Source organism: Apostichopus japonicus, chromosome 11 (genome assembly GCF_037975245.1).
Source record: "Apostichopus japonicus isolate 1M-3 chromosome 11, ASM3797524v1, whole genome shotgun sequence".
NCBI lineage: Eukaryota > Metazoa > Echinodermata > Holothuroidea > Aspidochirotida > Stichopodidae > Apostichopus > Apostichopus japonicus.
The window spans coordinates 23,256,702-23,278,662 of NC_092571.1; the positions used below are offsets into that span (position 1 = coordinate 23,256,702).

Consider the following 21,961-nt stretch of genomic DNA (forward strand, 5'->3'; position numbering starts at 1 on the left):
TGATTAAAACGCGATCGACCTATCGATAAACCAATTTGGCCATTACAAATCCTAATTCAAATACTAAAATAGCAATAACCTGAAGCTAAGTAAAGAGAAACAAACTCAAATAAAAACATTCGGATCAAACCATGGCTGTCTCACTCGGAGTTCTCGTGTTTTTTGGAATTTTGCTGTTACTCATTTTTGTTGCTTTACTTTGTGTCGGGACCGGAGGACAGGCAATAGACGCAGTAGCCAAACTTCTTCGGTTGAATTCTGATGACAAGACTACTAACAACGAAGGGAGAGTTGTTGCCACATCGGACAATATTCAATTGTCAAGAAGGGAAGAGAAAGTTACGATTGAAGAAGATCAACCCGGGAAATACGATGTCAATCAATCATCCGATGGGGATCATTCCGGCAAAGATGAGGATCAGGAGGATTACGACTACCCTGCCACTAGTTCCTATCTTAAACCCGCAAAGGATCAAGTTGATGAGCATAAAGGTACTAACGGTGGGAATCAGAACGGTACCGATGATCCTTCAGCTGATTATTCAAAAAGTGTCACCGCTCACGTTTATCAGAATACAAAGGTCGGGAAAGTTACTCCCAAATCTACCCCAAGGAAGCCTGCACAGGTACCGAAACCGGCCGAAGCTGGAAATGATGACGTCGATGTCTACCAGAATGTTTCAATTGGAAAATCCTGAAGATAAATGTATCAAAGATAGAGGAAAGACAAGACATGAATATTCAATGAAATCATTTTTTTTTACAATAATGTGTGTCAAACTTGACATGAAAGCAACTTATTCTTACAACTATTTAGCATTAGCTATTAACATGGACTATCCGAAAGAAAAATGCATTTCCATGAACCATAGAATGCATTTTCTCAGATTATATGATTGTTTACAAACGAACATATTTTCCTAATGGATATTTGCGAGCGACGGTGTGGATAACTGGGTGGTGTATTGGGCAAACCAATACGTATTGTATCTGACATAATGCCAACGTTTGGTTATGTAACAACATTGTAAAAGCCACTCTCAATACATTGATGTTCTGTTTTAAGCAAGAAACACGAATGCCCTTGCAGTTGTATATGGTAATTTATTCGACCAATATGTCGATAAATATTTGACCCGGTTTTTTTATTTGTTATTTACAGCTTTCAGCCACGAAGAAAAAGGTTTTATTTTTCGTTATTATCTTTTTAATTTGCTATAACCATTCCCAAACGACAAAACTGCATGATGTATGCTGCAGTATGTATATATATATATGCCTATATATAGGAAAGAGTTTTACTACAACAAATGTGTAGTAACTGAGGCGTACTATAAGGGCAAACTTGAGGTGGCTGAGAGCTTCATCAGACCGTGGGAAATTAAAGTATTGTGGTCATTTATCTTGCTTTCCTTAGGTCAAAGTTGACTTTTAATAGCAAATAAATGGGGAAAAAAAGAACAGAAATCGACAGCAACAGTACGATATCAAATATTCTGCAATCTGCAGCAGATGGCATGTTTTAATTGCCAACATTTCTTCCTTTCAATTCTGTAAATTTTGAGTTTTATAAAATGTATATCTGGCAACAAAATATTAAGGGATATGTGGCAAGTAATCTTAAAATATCTGTTTTTTTTATATATTATTTACTCTATAATGTAACATCATTTGTCCCCTCCCCCTCCCCCCCCCCCCCCAAAAAAAATTGCATTTTGACAAGCTTTTGTTTGTCCTATTAACACCTAAGCGAGCATTCCAATTATATAACATTTTGGAATAACTTCTTAACGAGATTAAAAAGGGAACTTAATATATATACCATGATGATAATACCAACACCTATATTGACCAATCTCATGCCGTAATGGATTTTTTTCTTTTATGGGAAAGCATCTTAACTTTAAACAACCATATCTAGAATAAGGAAAAATGTCTTTCATGTGAGCTTCACATACGGTACCCTAGCATCGGGATATCCCTTTAACGTTGAACTCAAACTGTTACTGCTTCACTTCAACTAACTTAAGAAATTCCTTTCTGTATGTGATTAATACCAATGTGGAAAGTGTCTGGTCGACAACAATTTAGAAAATAGAATCAATATCATTGGAAACTTGTCCATTCTCATTTGGTGACAACATTTTAAGACGTAAGCCTTTGTTAATTTTACTATTTTATTTCAATAATTTATTTTTAGTCTGTACATGCTATTTTTAAAATGGCATCCCATATCATGTTGTGCACGGTTTACAATAAACAATCTCAATAAATAAAAAATCAATATTGCAGCGCACCATAATAGTATTGATAGCATACTAACACATCTTATATATTTAAGTGATATGGCCGGTGTGTATCGGTTTATAGCATAACGAGTGGTGGTTGTGGAATGAGAAAGTGCCCCTCTGATGGTGCCCCCCCCCCCACTTTTGGAAGCTTCCTACCCCCCTGGACGGAGTTGACAACTGCACCTGCAAACAGCCAGCATTCGGTCAAGTTAATAGCAAGTCTTAGACAAGCAAAACTTTTACAAAAACCTTCTCTACAGACAGAAAGTAAATATATCATAACAATTACAGAAAAGTCGTAATTCGAGCCACCCCCCTCCTCCCACCCCTTCCCTCACTCCCGCACACGTACACACCGTCATTATAGCACTTAACGGAGGTTTTTAACCTCTATTGATCTTTTATAATTATATACCCAACATTTGTTTTTGCACTTCTTATAAATCATGCGTTGACAGAGGATAAGGAAACAATGACCAACTACCCGAGATAAAAACGAAAATGCTTTTTTTTTTTGTTGCTCTTAAGACATGCATCAAATTGAGACAGATCGAAACTCAAATGTTACTTATTTTTATCGACACTTTAAAAAAAAAAAAAATATTAGCCTGGTAGTTTGGTGAAAGATAAATTAGTTAAAATATCCATTCTTTTTTATAGAGTAAATGAATGAAAGATTTTGTTTATATACTCTAGCTTTAGACTGAGGTATAGTAAGCTATCTATTTAAAAATGAAATATATACTGAGCTAACAATAATGAGTCATCCGTTTGTATCAAATAAACACCGTTATTGTAAATACGAGGAAATACACCCATCGATTCTAACTGTATGGCCATTCTGATCTTTTTTGGGTTTTCTTCTTCTTCTTTAGGGATGGTTGGATATGAAGCTGCGGCGCAGTTAATTTACTGTAGACTATATGTATTTACCATTATTGCCTAAGGTAGGGCGAGTTTTTTCTTTCATAGTTCATGGATGCGCGGGCGGGGTGGGGGGGGGGATAAAGAGCGGAATATTCCAGTGTCTAACGTATGCGAATAACTTATGCATCCGTATGCCTGTACGGGACCTCAAAAATGACTTTCTGCAAACGGAATTGGAAGATCATCATTTGTGTACACCCTACTCCATTTTACCTTATACCTCTCCCCTCACCCAAAAAATTAATCCCGACTACGAAGGTGCGTTTAAGTTTCTAATACAAAAGGAAATTGCGCAAGTAGGCCTACGGTATATGTATAGCGTCCAGTGTATACCATATAACCATTTGCGTTCCTATATACGATATGTAGTATTTAGTATAAGGATGTCTATTTAGCGCTATTCAACGATAAGTTAAACGAACAATATTAAACTTTTTCATGCATGTGTTACAGATTATTCGCCACAACCAGATATCTGGTAACTAACTATAGACCCTTCAAAATCCTGGTTGCTATAGTTACAGAATTTGTGAAAGATATACACCTATACAACTTAGACTGCAGGAGTGATAATATTCTATTGAAATTTTTCGTGTTTGCATTCAGAACACGCGATTAAAAAACCGTCAGCATAAATTTACCTGCATACATGCATGCATTTCAACAAAGAAGAAAGGCGGGTAATAGCCTTTGAATCTGAATTTGTCTCGAGAATTTTGTCATTGTGATTCATTGAGTGACGTAATTCAAATCTAAAAGGGAAAATTGTCCCAACCTGTTATACGACAGATTATTGCAGATATTGCAAATCAATTGTATGTGCGTGTGTGTATGTGTGTTAACTACACGGTAAATCATATGTAGTTGAACTTGAATTCAACTATACACATCTGTTGTACTGTACAATTAATGTTGAGATACTATACCATCGTTTCCTGTGTGACAGGGATGGAAATCGTTGTTTTCAGTTTCTAAAGATAATAGTCGGATTACAAAACAAAAAACAAAAAAACAAAAACACTAATTAAGACTATTTAAAGAATTAGGTGTTTTTTGTTCATAGTCACGTGATGTCTTTCGTCGTTGTAGTTCATTTTGATCATATAATATGACGACGTCCGTTTTACGGTGTTTTTTGCAACATGATATATATAGAATAACTATCCTGTATGGCTGTGGGTGTTATTTGTTGTATATATAGTAGTGTACATCCCCTAACTGATTAAGTCAAATACAGTGTCAGGGCAATACATTATGCATTATTAGTGGTTATATCAATATCTTGTTTCTAATATTAAGCGTCATCAACTACGCAATGTCATCTATTTATCCTGGTTGGCAACACCCTCTCGTTGTAAAATCATGAAAAAGGAACGCTGGTCAACAACATGTGTGGTCACGAACTGTGGAATCTATAGAGGCTACCGAATTTGAAAAAAAAAAATATAAAAAATAACGGCCATACTGTTAACGAATGGAAACTATAAATTTGCGTGGTTGGGATGTTTTCAGCATAAATGTCATGCATGTTGCACAATCACTATTGTATTTTTTTATAACTAATTTGTCTATGAAATATGATATTGGTAAAGTTTGCTGAGCATTAAAAGTAAATAAACTCCCTGGAGACAAACTTAAAAAGTTTTTTTTTCTTCCATGACGTCATGTTATATTTCCTCTTTGGGTCAGTGATCACGTGCAGGCAGGGTTAATCTTGAATCAGTTCAATTCTTATCATGTTAAGAAAATAAAGTAATAATAGTGATAACAATCTAATACAAAATAGATAAAATAATAACAAATATTATAATGTATTTTGTGACGTAGACAATTACCGGACAGCTTTATGTTGAGAAATAACACATAGCTTTGAAGCAGACTGCCTGCAAATTTGTTTTGTTATCTCAGTTTTATCCATATAGACAGACAGACAGATAGAAAGAAAACGGACATCATGAATTATCTACTACTATTCGGGCTGCTTTTGGCTGTCACCACAACTTTTGCCACGGTCCATCTTCGCCCTCTATATACTATCTATTTGCCTTATGACTACAGTGGATCTTCACCCCTCTACGGGATCGACATGGCTGCCGTTGAGCAGACGGCCTATGACGTAACTGATAGAATAGCCTACGCAGTTGGTTTGTCTATTCTTATACGCATACATGTTAAGAGTAGCGTCATCAAAAATATATGTCGCTGTTATATATCATTTTTATTTTTGGCACAAATGGCGACCGATACAGGTATAATTAGGTTCGATGGAACTCTTGTTATATACAGTATAGTGGTAATACCTCCAATCAATCCATTTGCTTCTTACCCTTCACCCTTTAATGTTGATTATTTCATGCTATATTCGTAACGCTCATTATTGATTGCAAATATAAACAGGCTATACCTAAAATGGAAATATGGCCATATTCACCATTACTATATATTCGGCTATGGAATATGGTTTCCCACAATATTGATCATGGAACCACAACAGTTATTCGCATATTTTGGCTTCCAATCAGGACGCGCATTAATTTCAAAATCATCGTCTATGTGTACTAGTGCTTATACTCTCTGGATCCAGGTTATCTGTTAGAACTCATTATTATTCCGGCAACATCAACTTACTCTACTCAATCCTTCATTGACAATCTCCTTCTCTATACTCCAAAGATACGAACAGTAACCGGTGGTCAAGCTTCCAGATAGCTACCATTGCACCACGCTAATGCAATGATCTCCCATGAAACATCAGGAAGCCAAATCCTTTCTAATCTCCAAGGCCCCATCTTGAAACTAACCCGTTTGGTTGATCATATGTTTTTATTTTTGTTCATATTATGTATGTATTTTTTTCTCCATGTCGTAGTGTATTGATATTCTTGTTTCTTTTTATTATGTATTTTTTTATTGATGTCTTGTTTCAGCGCTAGGGCACCTTAGAAATGCATTTTAATATTCGGTATTTGGTATTTGAAAATGAGAAGGCATGAGTATGAAAAATGCCATTTGTAGTTCATAATATGTTTGTATTTTTCTCGATGTCGTCTAGTGTAATGATGTTCTTGTTGTTGAATTGTGTATATTTTAGTATTGATGTCTTGTTTCAGCGCTGTGTTCACTGGTAGGGCGCTTTAGAAATGCATATTAATATTCGGTATTTGTTATTGGAAAATGAGAAGGCACGAGTTTTAAAAATGTCATGTCAACATTTCGAAGGACACGTGAAGATGTCGGCGTCGAAGTGTAATTTTTCGAGGTTGGTATATGGCGATAAGTGTGTCGAAGAAGGTTTAAACATGTAAAAACGTTAAAGATATATCTCTCAATCCATTCAGATATGAATAATGTAAATCTAGCGAATTAAGTGCACATGTTTTTGTTTTGGTGACATAAATTTCTCTTAAAACTGCAACGTTTCTGTACCTTGCCGGTTTTACTGTTAACAATAAAAGGAACGAACGAATTGTTGGTCTGTTTAAATCTTACAGGTGACAGGTACATCCACATTGTCGATTTTGGAGATATGCTCTGTCCGAAGATATTAGCAAGTGTACAACTTGATACTGTGGCAAACGACATCGAGATGTGTGGTGACTATGTAGCAGTAGCACAACAAGGGGAAAGGGCGACAGATATAGGAAAAGTCGTTGTCTTCGAAAAATATCACAGAGCTACGACATTGTTTAACAAAGTTTACGAAACGGAAGGTAAGAAAATTGTCTATGTATCGTCATGTTCTCTTGTTTTATTTTATGATAATTAGCTGATTGTATCGTTAAAACAATGATCATCTTTGTAATTGTTTTGCAATAAGATATAAAAGAACATTATGTTTTACACATATTTTTTAAATATATTTTTGGTACATTTTTTGGGTGCAAATTAATGTATCCGAAAAAAAAATATATTCTTCATCACAAAATAGTTATGATTTGATTAGAAAATTCCACTTTCCTAAAATATTCTCTATATTTTAGAGCTACCTTTTGGGGAAAGTCCAGTGACGTATACACAGTATTTTAAAGGTGGGAGGAGGGAATGGCGGGGGCGGGGATTACAAATTTCCGCTGACTGAGTTAGGTGGGGAATGGACCTTTCAGAAAGGGATGTAGGTGGAAACAAAATGTTACAAATGAAGTACGTGGGGTCATTAAAAAGTACTCCCATGAGGAGGGTGGGGGTCTGAGGTTTCCCCTCCCCAAAAAAGGTCAAAGTTTAAATATCAAATGGTGCATTCCGAGGAATACTTAAACTAAAAATCAGTTGTTAACGCAAGGCTCCGCTAATATATACTTGTGAATTAATTTCTGAAGGAAAAAAAACCGACTAAACGTTTCTCCCCCCATCCACCCCGCCCTCCCCGACCGACGATGGAGGTTGGGCACCATGGCCTCCCTCCTTTGTTAACACTACTGGTAAAGAGATGATCTCTTAGATAGAAATGAAATTCACTCTTCACCAGAGTGACACTTCCTGGATACTAGTGACTCTTTTCATTCTTTGGAATTAAACGTGCCATGTCATCGAGGAAAATCAGGTTGCTATGGTACCGTTCGATCATGTTTTGTTTAGTCATGATCGTCTGCTTGGCATTTGTGCTCGACGCTTTCTTTATAAATTCTGAAGTTCAAAGAGTGAGACTCCCCCTCCCCCCGCCCATAATGGCGATCAAGCCAAAGGTGGAAGTTCTGTTCCTAATAGCATGTTCATTATGCCAGTCAGATGTATACTAATAACAAGGGTCTTAAACTATAATGGTGCTTTTATTAAAAGTCACTCCGGGTTGCTATAATATAAATTTAAATCATGGCGCAATACGGGGTACGAAATGAAAGAGCTGAGGGAAAAGGTTTTCATTCTCCCTTGTTGGGTTAGCAGCTTCCTGGTTCCTACTTCAAAACGTCAAAAAACTGTCAAAAATAATGCATTTGTTTATACAGTTAGAAAACCACAAATAGACCGCAACCTATGGAGGAAATAAGATCTAATGCGTATCGTTTTAATGAAAGAAAGACATATAAAAAAACTAGCTTTCTTTGGACTTGAAAGTATCCAGTATTCAAAGTTAGGAATTTATATGAAATATATTACTCACACCGGATTCTGTTCACAATTGCACAATCTATAGTTTATTCACCTTTTAAAGTCATTTGGGTTGCGACATATTTGTCTATATTGTACTTTCCGGCCCGTACTGAAAGTATGAACAGTTCCTAACCTTTATCTGATTCTAATGCTTAATACCACTGTATACTGTCCCCTTATATCATGAATCAAAGCACACACACTGCCAGTGTGAACAGTTCCTAACCCGTATCTAAGTCTAATGCTGAATACCACTCTATACTGACTGCTCATATCATGCTTGAGCACTCGTTCTGTCAGTATAATAAGTATGAATATCCCGTTCTATCAGAAAAGTAAGGGACTTTTCATACTTTTTTGAAGTACGAGTGGTTTGAAGTATGATATGGGACTGCAATAAATATTGGTATTAACAGTAAAGAATTGTCCCTGACTGTTTGGAATTTTTGTTCTATGCTGTAGTGTCATGTCCCGCTTCAGAGCACTCGTATTGTCAGTACGAGCAGTATGAATATCATGTTTCTATCAGATAAGGTTAGGAACTGTTTGTACTGTCAATGCCAGTGCTTGAGAGCGTGATATTGGAGTACAGTTTAGAGAGGTATTAGCATTAGGAAATTGTCCCAAATGACTATTTGAAATCCTACATATTATGAATATATATTACCTGCAACAGAATTTGATTGGATAACTCAATGGTATCAGCCAAATGTTTTTATAATTATACTGTTAGCAGATATGTGTAGGTTATAGTTGGAATAGTAGAACGGTCTAATATTACGTTGGGCGGGGTAGGGGTTGGGTTAATGACAAGGTGTGGGGTGTGAATGTTGAGACTGCATTGAGGGCCTAATATCTGCAGTTTCATATGAATACTTGTAGGAATATTCTTTTAAGGAATTGTTTCCAATTAGCTTGTGTATTAAATGAATATAAAATAAAGCAAAAAAAAAAAAAAGGGAAACAGAAAATCAAAAAACAATTGCATTTGACTTTATGTGTAAAAAGTAGACGAATTTTCATTAACAAAAATGGTATATGTTTTCCAAAATTATCGTGCCTCCGGATGTCCTAAATGTTTAAGTTTACTTTTCGATCCAACTATGCATATGTACAGGCTGTCCTATGCACAATTAACTTCATATATATTTTGCTACAATTACGTTAACGACAGACGGCTCTTGTTTTATATTTAGTACGCTACATTATATGTGGTGGTGCTTTAGAAATATGTAATGAATTATGCATTTTAAGTATCCCCACAATTTGTAAATGAAGATGAATGGTTTCTTTGAGCCATAACGAAAATATTCATTAACCGCTATGAAACTATAGAACAATGTCAAGTTGTTAATTAAGTGGTAATTGATTAAGTGGTGGCCGAGACTTACCATGAATACTTAAACAGCAGCTGAAGGACAAATAGGTGATATTGTCATTGTATTATTAACTAATTTAATAGCCTAATTAGTAATATATTAATTAGTAATATATTAATTTTTAGATAAATTATTACTATATCTACGTGATGGGCGACATGATCAAACGACTGCGTTGGAAATAATTACTGGCCTTATTGTATCGATCTTCTCTCTCTGTTACACTAGAGATTTCAAATATGACTTTTCCTCTCAGGTATGACGAAAAATATTGTTTTGTATACTCAACATAATGCAACATAACATTATCTATATTAGATTCTATACTACACGCACACAAACAATTAGTCCTGTCGTCGTACCATTTTTCGACCCACCACCTTCAAACTTTGTGCAAAATTCTCGTTTGCATACACCCACAATGGAATGTGTAATCATCAATCGAATTCCAAATGTACCCCAACATCCCCACCTCTGTTCCCCCACTGCACACCTCCCCTCCTTCACCCCCTTCCGGTCGGGCGGTGACAGTAAATATGCAGTCCTACGTAGAAGTCGCGTACTTCTATAGCTTTCTCCATGTTGTTCGATTTTAAAATCCAATAATTAACCAATCTATAGCTTTGCTTAGTCAAGTTTCTATCCAAATAGTGAAGTTAAAAAAAGTCCCCCAAAAATAAACTTAGAAGTTCTCGAATATCTATGTAATACGCCATATAAACAGTTCCTGTTGAGGATCGACTCGAAATAATTAATAAATCGCTAATTAAGCTCCATTTGATGAAATCAAAACATCCACGATTTTTTTCGTTTGTTTGATGTATTGTGAGAAATCTATGAGCAAATGTCATTAAATGCATGCATGTCGTGTTCGGTCGGAAATGTCTCCAAACAATATGAGTAAGTTTTAAAAATAAGATTGCAATTCAACAAATTAAGGTATCGTTCTATATACATTCTTCTCACCAAATGCATGTCATTGAGTGAGTGAGTGATAAATTAATTTGGTACAATCTTCGACATGTTGTTGACCGGATGCTTTAAACACATGTTAATGCAAATAACACACTTCTTGAGCTTTGCTTAACTACTTTGAATGGAAATGACTAAGCAAAACTAATGAGATAGTTGTTATGGGATTCTACCTATGAACTAGTATTGCAATATTTATCAACTAAAACCTCAAAAACAGATTTAAAGTTAAGGTCATGACAATGATGCCTGGTATATTCCCTTTTTGATTCCTTGCTGGAAGCAAAGGAACATATGCAGTCAGGTTGGCGTGTTTGCGTGGGTGTAGGTGCGTGTGTGTGTCTGTGACAATTGCGTGGGTCCGTGATAACTCAACAACGGAGTAGTGGTTTTTTCTACTTGTTATGTAGATGTATTATAGTGACAAGGTGGCGCTGGCCTTATGAGTGTCAATAAGATTATTGGGTCAAACGTTAAAATTCTTTACATTGCAACACCTCTGCAACCGTAAGTCGGATTGTAGCCAAACTTGGTGTACAGTTGTTGATTTTTAGCTGGTACATGTAGGTCCGGAATCTCTGGGACCATCTGGGCCCAAAACAATTCCGGGCCAAATTTTGCGCCAGATGGACCTACATTTTGTTTCCACCTCAAATACATTTTGGGACACATTCTGTGGGCCCGAATTTGTGGGGCTCATAATTTTTGGGACCATTTGGGCCCACATTTTGGGGGTTCAGTTTTTTTTTGGGGGGCAATATATTTTTCAGCCCCTTTGTTTGGGCGCAAAATTTTATTGGCCCAATTTCTTGGGGAGGGCCAAAACTGTTAATTGGCAAAATCTGAATTTCCTTGTGCACGCATGTGTACCTCTATAGAGAAAGAGAGGCTGAGTAAGTGAGTGAGAGAGAGAGAGTGAGGTGGTGGTGTGGGGTAGTGGGGGGGGGGTGGATAGTGAGAAAAACACTGTATGCAAACAGATCATAATAACACCCATATAAAATTAAAGATTAATCGCCTTCAATTAAATTAATCAGAATCATGGAGAAAATGTGCCATGTCGAAAATTACTTTGCGATATGGTTTGTAGCTTTAACTATAGTAATTCACAATAATTCTCTTGCATTTAAGGGTAAATTATTTCTCGATCACTATATCATCTTCAAATCGATTTAACAAACTGAAAGGGTGAATATCCACACCCTTGACAATCGTATGATTCTGAAGTACTTTATTTCAGAACTTGATTATTCACATGAAATACTCACTTCAAATAGAAAACCTAGTTCGTGTAATCGTAGCTTTTGTTCTTGAAAATCCGTTGTATCATTTTAAAGAAACTCGATATATATATATATATATATATATATATATATATATATATATATATATATATATATATATATATATATATATATATATATATATATATATATATATATATATATACTCTAATGCAATGTGTTATGGTTTTTCTTTCACAAGTCAATACATATTTTACATACATACATACATACATATGTATATACATAATACATTACACACGCATATATATGTATGTATATATCACATGAATATTTAGTTTATCAACTATTTCTGTTTCAGTCGGCTATAAACCCGATATGTTACACTGGACTAATGATTGTTTGACTATCGTTGTCGCCAATGAAGGAGAAGCCGCAGAGAGTGCTGACGGTCAATCTTTCCTTAATCCAGAGGGATCTGTGTCAATCCTTCGAGCCACCGGACAGCCACTTATCCCCTTCACAGTAACTACTATAGGATTCGAATCATTTAACGCAGAGTACGTTTAACTTAAAGGCACCAATGAGGATCGTATTTCCATATTTATATGTACTGTTAATTAACTAAGCTTACCCGATATATTGGACAAGAAATATTAAATTCGATCGACGGAGTTCACCCATGTAGGTCTCTGATATTAGAACCAGCTTAAGTCGAACCATATAGATATAAGACATATTGAAACGAAAGTAACATAAAAAACAGATCTTGATTGAAGTAGAGTAATCTCACGAATCTTGCCTTTGTTATGCAAATGAATTCAATATGGGCAAACTCACATGCGTCCCCCCCCCCCCCCAATTATCATAATATACAACGTTGTCAGTTTGAGTAGAGTTGATTGTTCTTTGCTTAATTCCACAGATAGACATGATCAGTCTTCTTGTAAACACCATCATATATGACAGCTGTATGGATTATGAAATAATCCTATATATAATTATGCTGAATCCCAGCCCCCCCCCCCTTAACAACCGTTAATGCTATATCTGTATATCGCTTTTCGCTGAAACATTTGCGCTTCTTTGACCCCCTTCTCAATGTGTTTTAACATTTAGGAGGATTTGCAAAACATTTGATATCAATTTCATTCGGTAAATAATTCAATGGTGGTATTGTATCCGGAGCGCAATAAAGTTCCAATAAACAAGAAGGGAAAGTACCAAAAAGTAGCGGGAAAACGTCTTTTTTTTATATGATATCAATTAGGATCTGGTTTTGTGTGTCTTGGATGTTATAGAGCATGAATGGAAGCACACGTAGAGCAAACATTGTGTCAATTGAAATGATGGGTAACGTTTGGCTAGAGAGAACTTCTATCTAGACTTGAAGACCACTGACATTACTTTTACGATTTGGTGTGTAAGTCATTGAGGCTTTTATATGGGCGTACGCTAATACTATGCAAATTTCAACCCTTGAACTGTTGGAGAGATGAATACTATGCGTGATTACCATATGTATACTCTTTCTCTTTGGACAACAGTGGTGCCCTATATGAATCCATTGGTGTCCGCCAACCATACAAGGGACAATTGACTGGAGAATCTCAGACTATGGCACAGAATCTAGAGCCTGAATACGTCACGTTTAGCTCAGATGAAACCAAAGCCTACGTTGGACTGCAGGTATGTCAACAAAATCATTAATATTTGCAACAACAACAAAATCACAAGATTTAGATACAAATACAATAAGCTTTAAATTTGGAAGTGAAAGGATTAAGAAGACAATTTAGCCATTGTTAACATACCCCATTCACATATATATGCAATGTTCCAACATCGGAGGAAGCGAACAAAAAGAAACGCAATAACCCCCACAATAGCCAGCCCCTCCCTTCCCTTCCCTTTCCTACCCACCCCACCCACCCACCCCACCCACCCACCCACCCACCCCCACCCACCCTCACCCACCCCCGAAAAATAATGGAAAGGAAGAAAGGAAACAATAGTCAAGTTACAAAACGAATGAGCAAGATAGATCATAAAAGATAGTTATACTAATGTCATTTTTAACTAGCCGAATAAGTGTATTTTAACATTCCTATGTATTTTTGGTTTCTAATCTACTACACGATATTTAGAATCCAGGGTAAGTAAGACTTTAAATGAGAGAACTGTTTGAGCCATCTGTTTCTATAGTTGCTATATGGTTTGGTTCTTATTATGAAAGTATATCATGCAGTTAAACATGTAGCTTACATAGAAATGTCTCTACAGGAGAATATGCAATATTTATATTTATATTCGTTTGGGCTAATTCATTTGACCTATAAGTATCAGAGAAGCTCCTAATTTAAATCCTTTTCAACGTTTACTACAGCCTACATTTAATGTATGTCTATCTACTTTACATTATAATATTCTATATATTTGTTTCATTATTACATTTCATAATCCATACAGCTGTCATACGACGGTTTACTACAGCCTTATATTTAATGTATATTTATCTATACTTTAACATTATAATACCCTACATATTTGTTTAATCATTACATGTCATTCCTGTGCTCCTTTACATTTTACTATCTAACAGTTTTTTTTTTGTGTTTTCTGTTCTATTTTCTGTTTTCTTTTTACAGTTGTTTTATTTTTCCGCTTCTCTTATTGTCTGTATTTTTACCTGTTCTTTTTATACTCTTTCATTTGAATATTTTATTTTTGCATCTGCGCGTCTTAAATTTTCTTTTCTTGTTTGTTTGATTTTACTACAATTCTTGATATATATTTTTTTATTATTTTGTAAACCGAGGGCCTCGGGGAAAATAAGCTCTGGCCAACCGAGTCACGCCACAATTAAATAAATTTTGAAAAAATAAATAAATAAATAAAAATGGAAATTTATTTTACACGAAGACAGAGGGGGAGAGTGAGTGGGTGGGTGGGTGGGGAGGGAGCGGTCAGGGAACGCTTGGAGGGATAGATTGTGTGTCATATTTGTTAAAGTAAGATCTTTTGTCCATCGTTTAAACGGTCGCAAACCGTCGTTAACGTTCTAAATATTTATGATTGTACTGGGACCTAAGATTTGAAGTTTCTAGTCGACAAAGTCTTTCCCTTATTTTTAACCGTCGATAGGAAAACAACGCTGTTGCTGTGGTTAATCTCCTCACAGATACCATTGAAGAAATATACCCTCTTGGTAGCAAATCATGGAAATACTTGTTAATTGATGCCAGTGACAGAGATGCTGGTGAGTGTCCATCATTAGCATATTCATGAGAATATTTAATTTGCATATGACTTTAAGTTAACATGTTTACCTCCTACCTTGTATAATTGTTGTTATTGTTGTTATTTTTTTTATCGTTTCTTGAGAACACGATACTTTAAATATATCATCATTCTTTAATGGATTCATTTGATTACATCGGTGACACAAGAATGACGAAACTAACAGGGACTTTTCGCAATAACCATGTATGGAACTTCACACTGTACCAGTATAGAAACCGTACTACAACATCGGTAGTATATTTCAACATAGATAATTTTCCCGAGTCTAATAATAAATTAAGTCGTAGTGCGGCAAAATAAATGGAAACCATAATTAAAAACCATTGATACAAACTATCATAATATATAGGCAGACACAGACACACTACCACACATTTTAACGTATACACATACTGCAGGTTAAATTACGACATTCTCACGCGAATTCCGCTTTCACATATTCTAGAGACTATTTTAGTATAACTATAGATTACATATTGTAGGCTTCAGACCTTTGGGAAGTATTCCCTTAATTTCGCTTTCTATATGTTTATAAAAAAAGTAAAATTGAACTTGAGTAGATTGAGTTATTTTTGTATTGGAGGGCCACTTATTTCATGATAATTACTCAAACGTCACTATCACTAAGAGGTTGCGCTGGTACCGCGATTTTGCCCTCGTTGCGCAATATCCTTAATGGTTGCTAACTGTTGACGCAACGAACAGTTGTCTCATATTTTTAGAGGGCGCAGTGCAAAAATGTAATTAAGTTTTGTAAGCTAGGTTGAAGGGAGTGTGTATATATGTACATGAGATAGGTACGTATCGTGGTTCGTAAAAAACCCAAACCAGTAAATTTGGGGATTTACATTGTATATTTCTGAGTACGGTGGCGCTATTCAAATATTAACAAGAAGTGTATCGTTTTGGCTCGACTTGTAGTTTAGGCTAATTCGGTTGAGGTTCCTTTACAGATTACAGTGTACTACACTGACATATTTACAGTAAAACTATAATATTAGCCATATTGGTTTTTTAGCCATGCTTGTAATTTCCAAGAGACAAACTTCCTTTTGAAAGATTTTAGTTCAATACTTTAAATCTGAAGACTAGGTTAAATCACCCTTTCTTTAGTTGAATTTTAGAAATTTCATGAATATATTCGACACAGAAAACACCATATAAATTTAGCTCATTTTTAGTTAATTCTTAGTCAATTTCCATCCCAAAATAATGACGAGGTAATGATATAAAACGTTCCTGAACTCATTGCGTGTGATACTAGGAATGAGTCTGGGCTTCTGTAAAATATTTAGAATCAAGTCGAACTCTAATGACTCATCCGTTATCTGGTGGAACACTGTAGCTGATTGTCGTAATTAAAATAAATGTCAACATTACTAATACTAATTTCATTGTTGACCAAACTCAAAAATGCTTCCCTACAACTAGCTTGTTGCTGTTATTGTGAAGGTTGAAAGCTTTAAATTGCCAATTCAATGTCTAAATTATCTTTTGCTATTTGTGAAAACGAAAATCAAACATTTTCTAACACCATTATTACTTATTTTCATCGATGTAATATGTAAAGATATATCCCCCCGCCAGTTATCCCCGCCCAGAGTCAGCTGATGTGAGGGTGCTTTTTGAGAGCAGTTATACAGCTTTCCATCAATTTTGACGTGACGTAAATGCTAAGATCTGTTTATAAAACTGAAACATCAATTTTCCTTCTTTTTTTTTTCATTGACAGGAATTGATTTCAAGAATTTCGACATTAACAGTTTTTATCAGCCTGATTCTATTAAAACCATACATTATAACGACAAGGATTACATCATCACTGCAAACGAAGGAGATGTTTTTAAATACACACTAGGGTCGGACTCTTGGAAGGAACTTGACCGTGGAGAAGACATACGAGATGGTTAAGAAATTAAATGATTTCATTGGACGAAATTACTTTAGTTTCTAGTTGTTGTTGTTGTTTGCCTCAGTTTGTTGTAGTTGAGAGATTATTTAGAGAAAAAGATCATAAACGTAAATGGACCGACTAATTAATAAGGAACAATATTAAAGTGTCTTGGTCAAAATTTGCCTTGTGTTGTTAATTTTCCGGTTTGGAGATGTTTATTTAAGTTGTCACAGTTTGAATTGACAGTCAACTTAAAATCAAACAGGGCATGCATGTGATGTCACAGATGTACTCTGAAATTAATTTCTTTCTTTGTTTGTCGCATTTTACTGTAATACAGTTTTGACCGTATATGGGTTAGGATTCCAACTTGATGTATAGTTGGTGTGAAGTCTTTCACAACGTGAAATATACCACGCTGTGATCATTAACTATTCATATTTAAAATTCATCATTTATCTCTGAAATATTCTTTCTGCAATGGTTGCAACTGGAGAAATGGTAGGACAATATTCCATCTCAATATTGACCAAAGTTAGGTTTGCATTATATAAATAAGCGAAAATGTGGTACAAGATATCTTTATTTATGTGCTCGATTTCATTCATAACTTAAGGAAATGGAATATTTTTTTCCTAAAAATATATATATTCTAGATAGATTTATTTTCATCTAAAGAACAGCTGCTGTGAGAGAATATATCCCAGTGTATAATGTTTACTTTCATGTGAAGTTTTATACTGCTTTTTTCTCTCTATTAAAGGTGGGCTCTTGAGTAAATTTGTCTCCAAAACTTTAGAGGAACAACTCAATTCGGACCCAGACCTAGGTGAGATAAATATGTGGTTTCTTTCATTTTCCACAACCATATATCAAAGAGATTAAAACCAAGACATACATTTAACAATCGATTTGTTTGGTTTATTGTTGCGTAAAAGAACACTGCGTTGGACAAAACAGTATAATGTGGTGTTTGAACAACTACGATATTAATAAAGAAGTTACGTCTTTATCACCATGGGGCGGATTATTCATAGGCCTATCCCACAATGCCTTTGTTCTGTTAAGAATTAGATTTCCAATATTTGAGCCGCATTGCCAGATTATTTCAAATAAGTATATTGTCGTAATTCTTTCTTTCAGTTGTAATGAATTGATACATTCAGGTTGGCCACTTTCAAAGAGATTGCTTTTTTGCGGGGTGGAGGGCGTGGAGGGTATGGAGGGGGTGGATGGTTGGAGGGCGGGGGTGGGATGGAGAGGGGTGGTAACATGGGTGGGGGAGGGCTCTGCGTCCCTCGTTTTCATCGTAGCACAATAATTCTGAAAAGAAAGAAATCAAATGTGAAATGAGAAACGTCATATCATTACAGGACGTTTGAAATTCAGTTTAGTAGACGGGCTGAACATTGACGGAGAAATCGAGACGCTCTATTTTTACGGGAGTAGAGGTTTCTCTGTCTTTGACGCCGAAAACTTCCAGCTGGTGTTCGACAGTGGTGATGAGATTGAAAGGAAGATGAGCCTGCATTATCCATCGGTCTTCAACGGTAACACCAAACCAGACGACCCTGATCTTGAAAGACCTATTGATAGTTTTGATGATCGGTCCGACAACCACGTAAGTCTTATTTGATTGGTCAATTTATGAGGCATGCGCACTATGGCCTTCGTCTTTGTGTATAGATAAAAGCGCGAAACTGGTTTATCCAATTCATCGAGGCAAATATTCATGGGAAATGTTCTCATTTTTGAATGATACCGTATGTTCGCCGGGAGTGTGTGTGTTTTTTCTCTTTATTTAATGGAAATGCTTTATACCAGTTTCCCCATACAGATATATCTTATCTTGTTAGTACAGTGCTGACTTCAGGTTTTAATCTTTTCATTTTCATGCTTACAAGTTTTAATTTATACAGCATTCATGAAAACAGCCCACTTTTCAGTTTCAATTAAAAGTAAAAGAGTTCAGTATATGTTAAATATTGGAGGATATAGTGGGTCCCCTAGCGCCTTGGACCCTCGGGCAATGCCAAACTAGTCAGGCTGCCACCTGTTTCATAACATATGTGGATCCAATACGGGAAAAATACTTATAGTTTCTGTCATATTCTCTAGGGTCCGGAATGCGAATCTCTAGAAATCGGTGAGCTCAACGGTCGGACGATTCTATTTGTTCGTATCGATAGGGCTGCTGCCATCGCTATGTATAGCTTGGATTCGGGCACTGAGTTCCCCTCCTTCAGTTTCGAATCTATCTACCGAGATGGAGGAACCACTGATACCTTTAGTGATCTCCTGCAATCTCAGACTCTTGGAAACCTTGATCCAGAGGACTTGAAGTAAGTTTAAAGCCAATAACACAACTAACATTATGGAAATACGTACTTCCATGCTCATGAGATGCAATATATGTACAGAGATGTGTCCACGCTGAGCGGCACTGGGCGGCCCCGCCCAGCACTAAAAATTACCGCCCAGCACTGTCTTAAAAATCTTGAATACCGCCCAGCACTATTTTCATCTAAAATCCCGACATTTCTAACAATATGTTCAACATGAATTGGGCCTAGCCTATGCCAAAATCATACAGACTAATAATGCATCAGTTACGCATGCGAGAAACATTACTTACGGCTCTCAATTGGTCCCTTGTAAAATCTCTTTGGAACAAACTAATAACTTTCACCAGGTACGTAATATATTTCACTTAAAAAAATTTAAAAAATGTAAATTGTTAGCAAAACTAGTACTTGTGTATGTGCTTATAAAAGCTACACAAGTGCCAGCATTTGGCATCTGAGCACCTTCAAAAATCTTAGACCCCTCCCTCAGGACGACGATCAGTATACCCGGCACTCAGGAAATCCTGGGCACATCCCCTGTATGTATTCACGAGTTTTTGTCGTTTCAATAAGTATCATTCAAGGTTTGTAAGTATTGTCAATTTAGTAAGCATCGTTCGTCTAGTATATTACATGAATTACATGAATTGTGCAATCTCTCTGATACAGGTTCATTGAACCGGCTGATTCTCCCTTCGGTACCCCTCTGCTCATGGTAACGAGTGCTGTTAGTGGAACCATTGCTCTGTATGAGGTTCTGGACTCGTAAAATGATGGTAAGTTGGCCATTATTTTTATTATTGAACACAAGGATGACAACAAGCGTTTCTACGGAGAGCCAAACGTTCCATAAATGTCGAAAAAGAAAGTGAAGTGTCCAAGTTAATTTATACATGTCCAATTCGATATCAACATGTTTCAATTCCATATAAACATTTCCAAACAGAATACAAAATACGTTTGGCTTTCCGTATGTTCCATTCTTCAAAGAGGATGCGACACGCCATTTTCTAAGCAAGCAAGATGTGTCAACTATTAAGGCATTTGTATAGCCAAGAATGGTAAATCCAGCTTTGAACAGGGTTGTAGACACAGCAAGGTAAACTACATCATAACCGTTTACACAAGATGAGTTAGGATGGTTGGGACCTGATGTTTTTCAAATCAATTATTTTCGTCGTCTTGTTATATGCAATGGAGAAACCGACAGCCTAGCATACGCACAGATCCGTAGACACACCAACAGATGGACGGACAGATAGATAGACGGGTAACCGAGGAAGGAACGGACGAATAGACCAAGGAATTGACAGGTAGACTGACAAGCAGATGGACAGATTTAGAGATAGGTTTGCATATACAATCAAACCATCATATGAGGAAATACTAGATACAATATATCTCAATTTCTTTCTCTTTGTCCCGGTTTTTTATTCACAGTTGACAAGAAAGAACAAACATCGTTGATATTTGCAAGCAGCTGAATGGAGTTACTATACGATATTTTTTGAGCGAAAATTATAGACGAAAATACATTAACAAAATTTGAAGTTTGGCCCGTTTCTGACTAATTTTGTGATAGCTATTGCTAACGATTCACTATACTAAAATTCACTTGATGAAGTTATGACGAAACTGATGTCACATTGCTACTATGAAATATTTCTTTAAAGTCCGACGATTTTGCAATGATTTAAATTATAGCTCACACGGCGATATCATTTTACTTTAATGTACGATATTTTAATTCTGACCTCCATTAGTTAATTTAATTAATTTTGGTACAAAATAATTAGTTCCTATCATCATTATTTCCTTTCAAGGTATTAAAAATTTGTTCTGTAATAAACATTAAAAGTTAAAAAAAAAAAAAAGCTAAAAGCTAAAATCAACTGCGTTTTTTGTTCTTGTTTATTTTCTCACTTTCTTTTGTTATGATATTACTCTGACTTTAATTTCCTTCCTCATTTCTTTAGACAAACAATTAACTCAGGAAATATATATATATATATATATATATATATATATATATATATATATATATATAGGTCATCAGCCTCCATATTTGATAGCCTCGGCAGTTTTTTAAGTGATACATTCCTGCAGTAGATAATTGTGTGACACTAATTTGTGGAGGGGAAAACATATTTTACACATTTAGTTGAAAATATCGCAATACCTTGTTTAAACCTCTAGATATGATTGATTGTATTGTTTACAGTTAACCCGATATTAAGTTCTTCCTTACTCCAGGAAGAGGACCACAGTGGGCAGTCTGTAATGTCATCAGGGTATAGTTGTCCCCTTCAAAAGGTTTTACGGACTTAATTACAATGGTGAAATTATTTACTCTATACTGTTGCCAGATGCATTCTTATAAAATGTCATCAAATTTAAACATCTGTATCTCTGGGTTCAAAATAGTGTTAGAATGTAGTTTTGCCCTAAAGAAGAAAACATTCCAGCAGTTTGTTGTTTTGTTTTTGTTGTAAATAATGAACTTCAAAAGGGATATCCG

General features: G+C 35.7%; 1 protein-coding gene across 1 annotated transcript in view; it reads left to right on the top strand.

Annotated features, from left to right (window-relative positions):
* LOC139976410 (uncharacterized) overlaps window positions 1-21,961 on the top strand; it is a 59,644-nt gene that overhangs the window by 14,613 nt on the left and 23,070 nt on the right. The window contains exons 2-11 of the mRNA XM_071985121.1: window positions 5,127-5,582; window positions 6,636-6,928; window positions 12,263-12,461; window positions 13,449-13,590; window positions 15,046-15,160; window positions 16,937-17,110; window positions 17,862-17,927; window positions 18,472-18,719; window positions 19,217-19,440; window positions 20,113-20,208. Of these exons, the coding sequence (XP_071841222.1) occupies window positions 5,173-5,582; window positions 6,636-6,928; window positions 12,263-12,461; window positions 13,449-13,590; window positions 15,046-15,160; window positions 16,937-17,110; window positions 17,862-17,927; window positions 18,472-18,719; window positions 19,217-19,440; window positions 20,113-20,208 (1,967 nt within the window). The 5' untranslated portion in view covers window positions 5,127-5,172. The remainder of the gene's footprint in view (window positions 1-5,126; window positions 5,583-6,635; window positions 6,929-12,262; window positions 12,462-13,448; window positions 13,591-15,045; window positions 15,161-16,936; window positions 17,111-17,861; window positions 17,928-18,471; window positions 18,720-19,216; window positions 19,441-20,112; window positions 20,209-21,961) is intronic.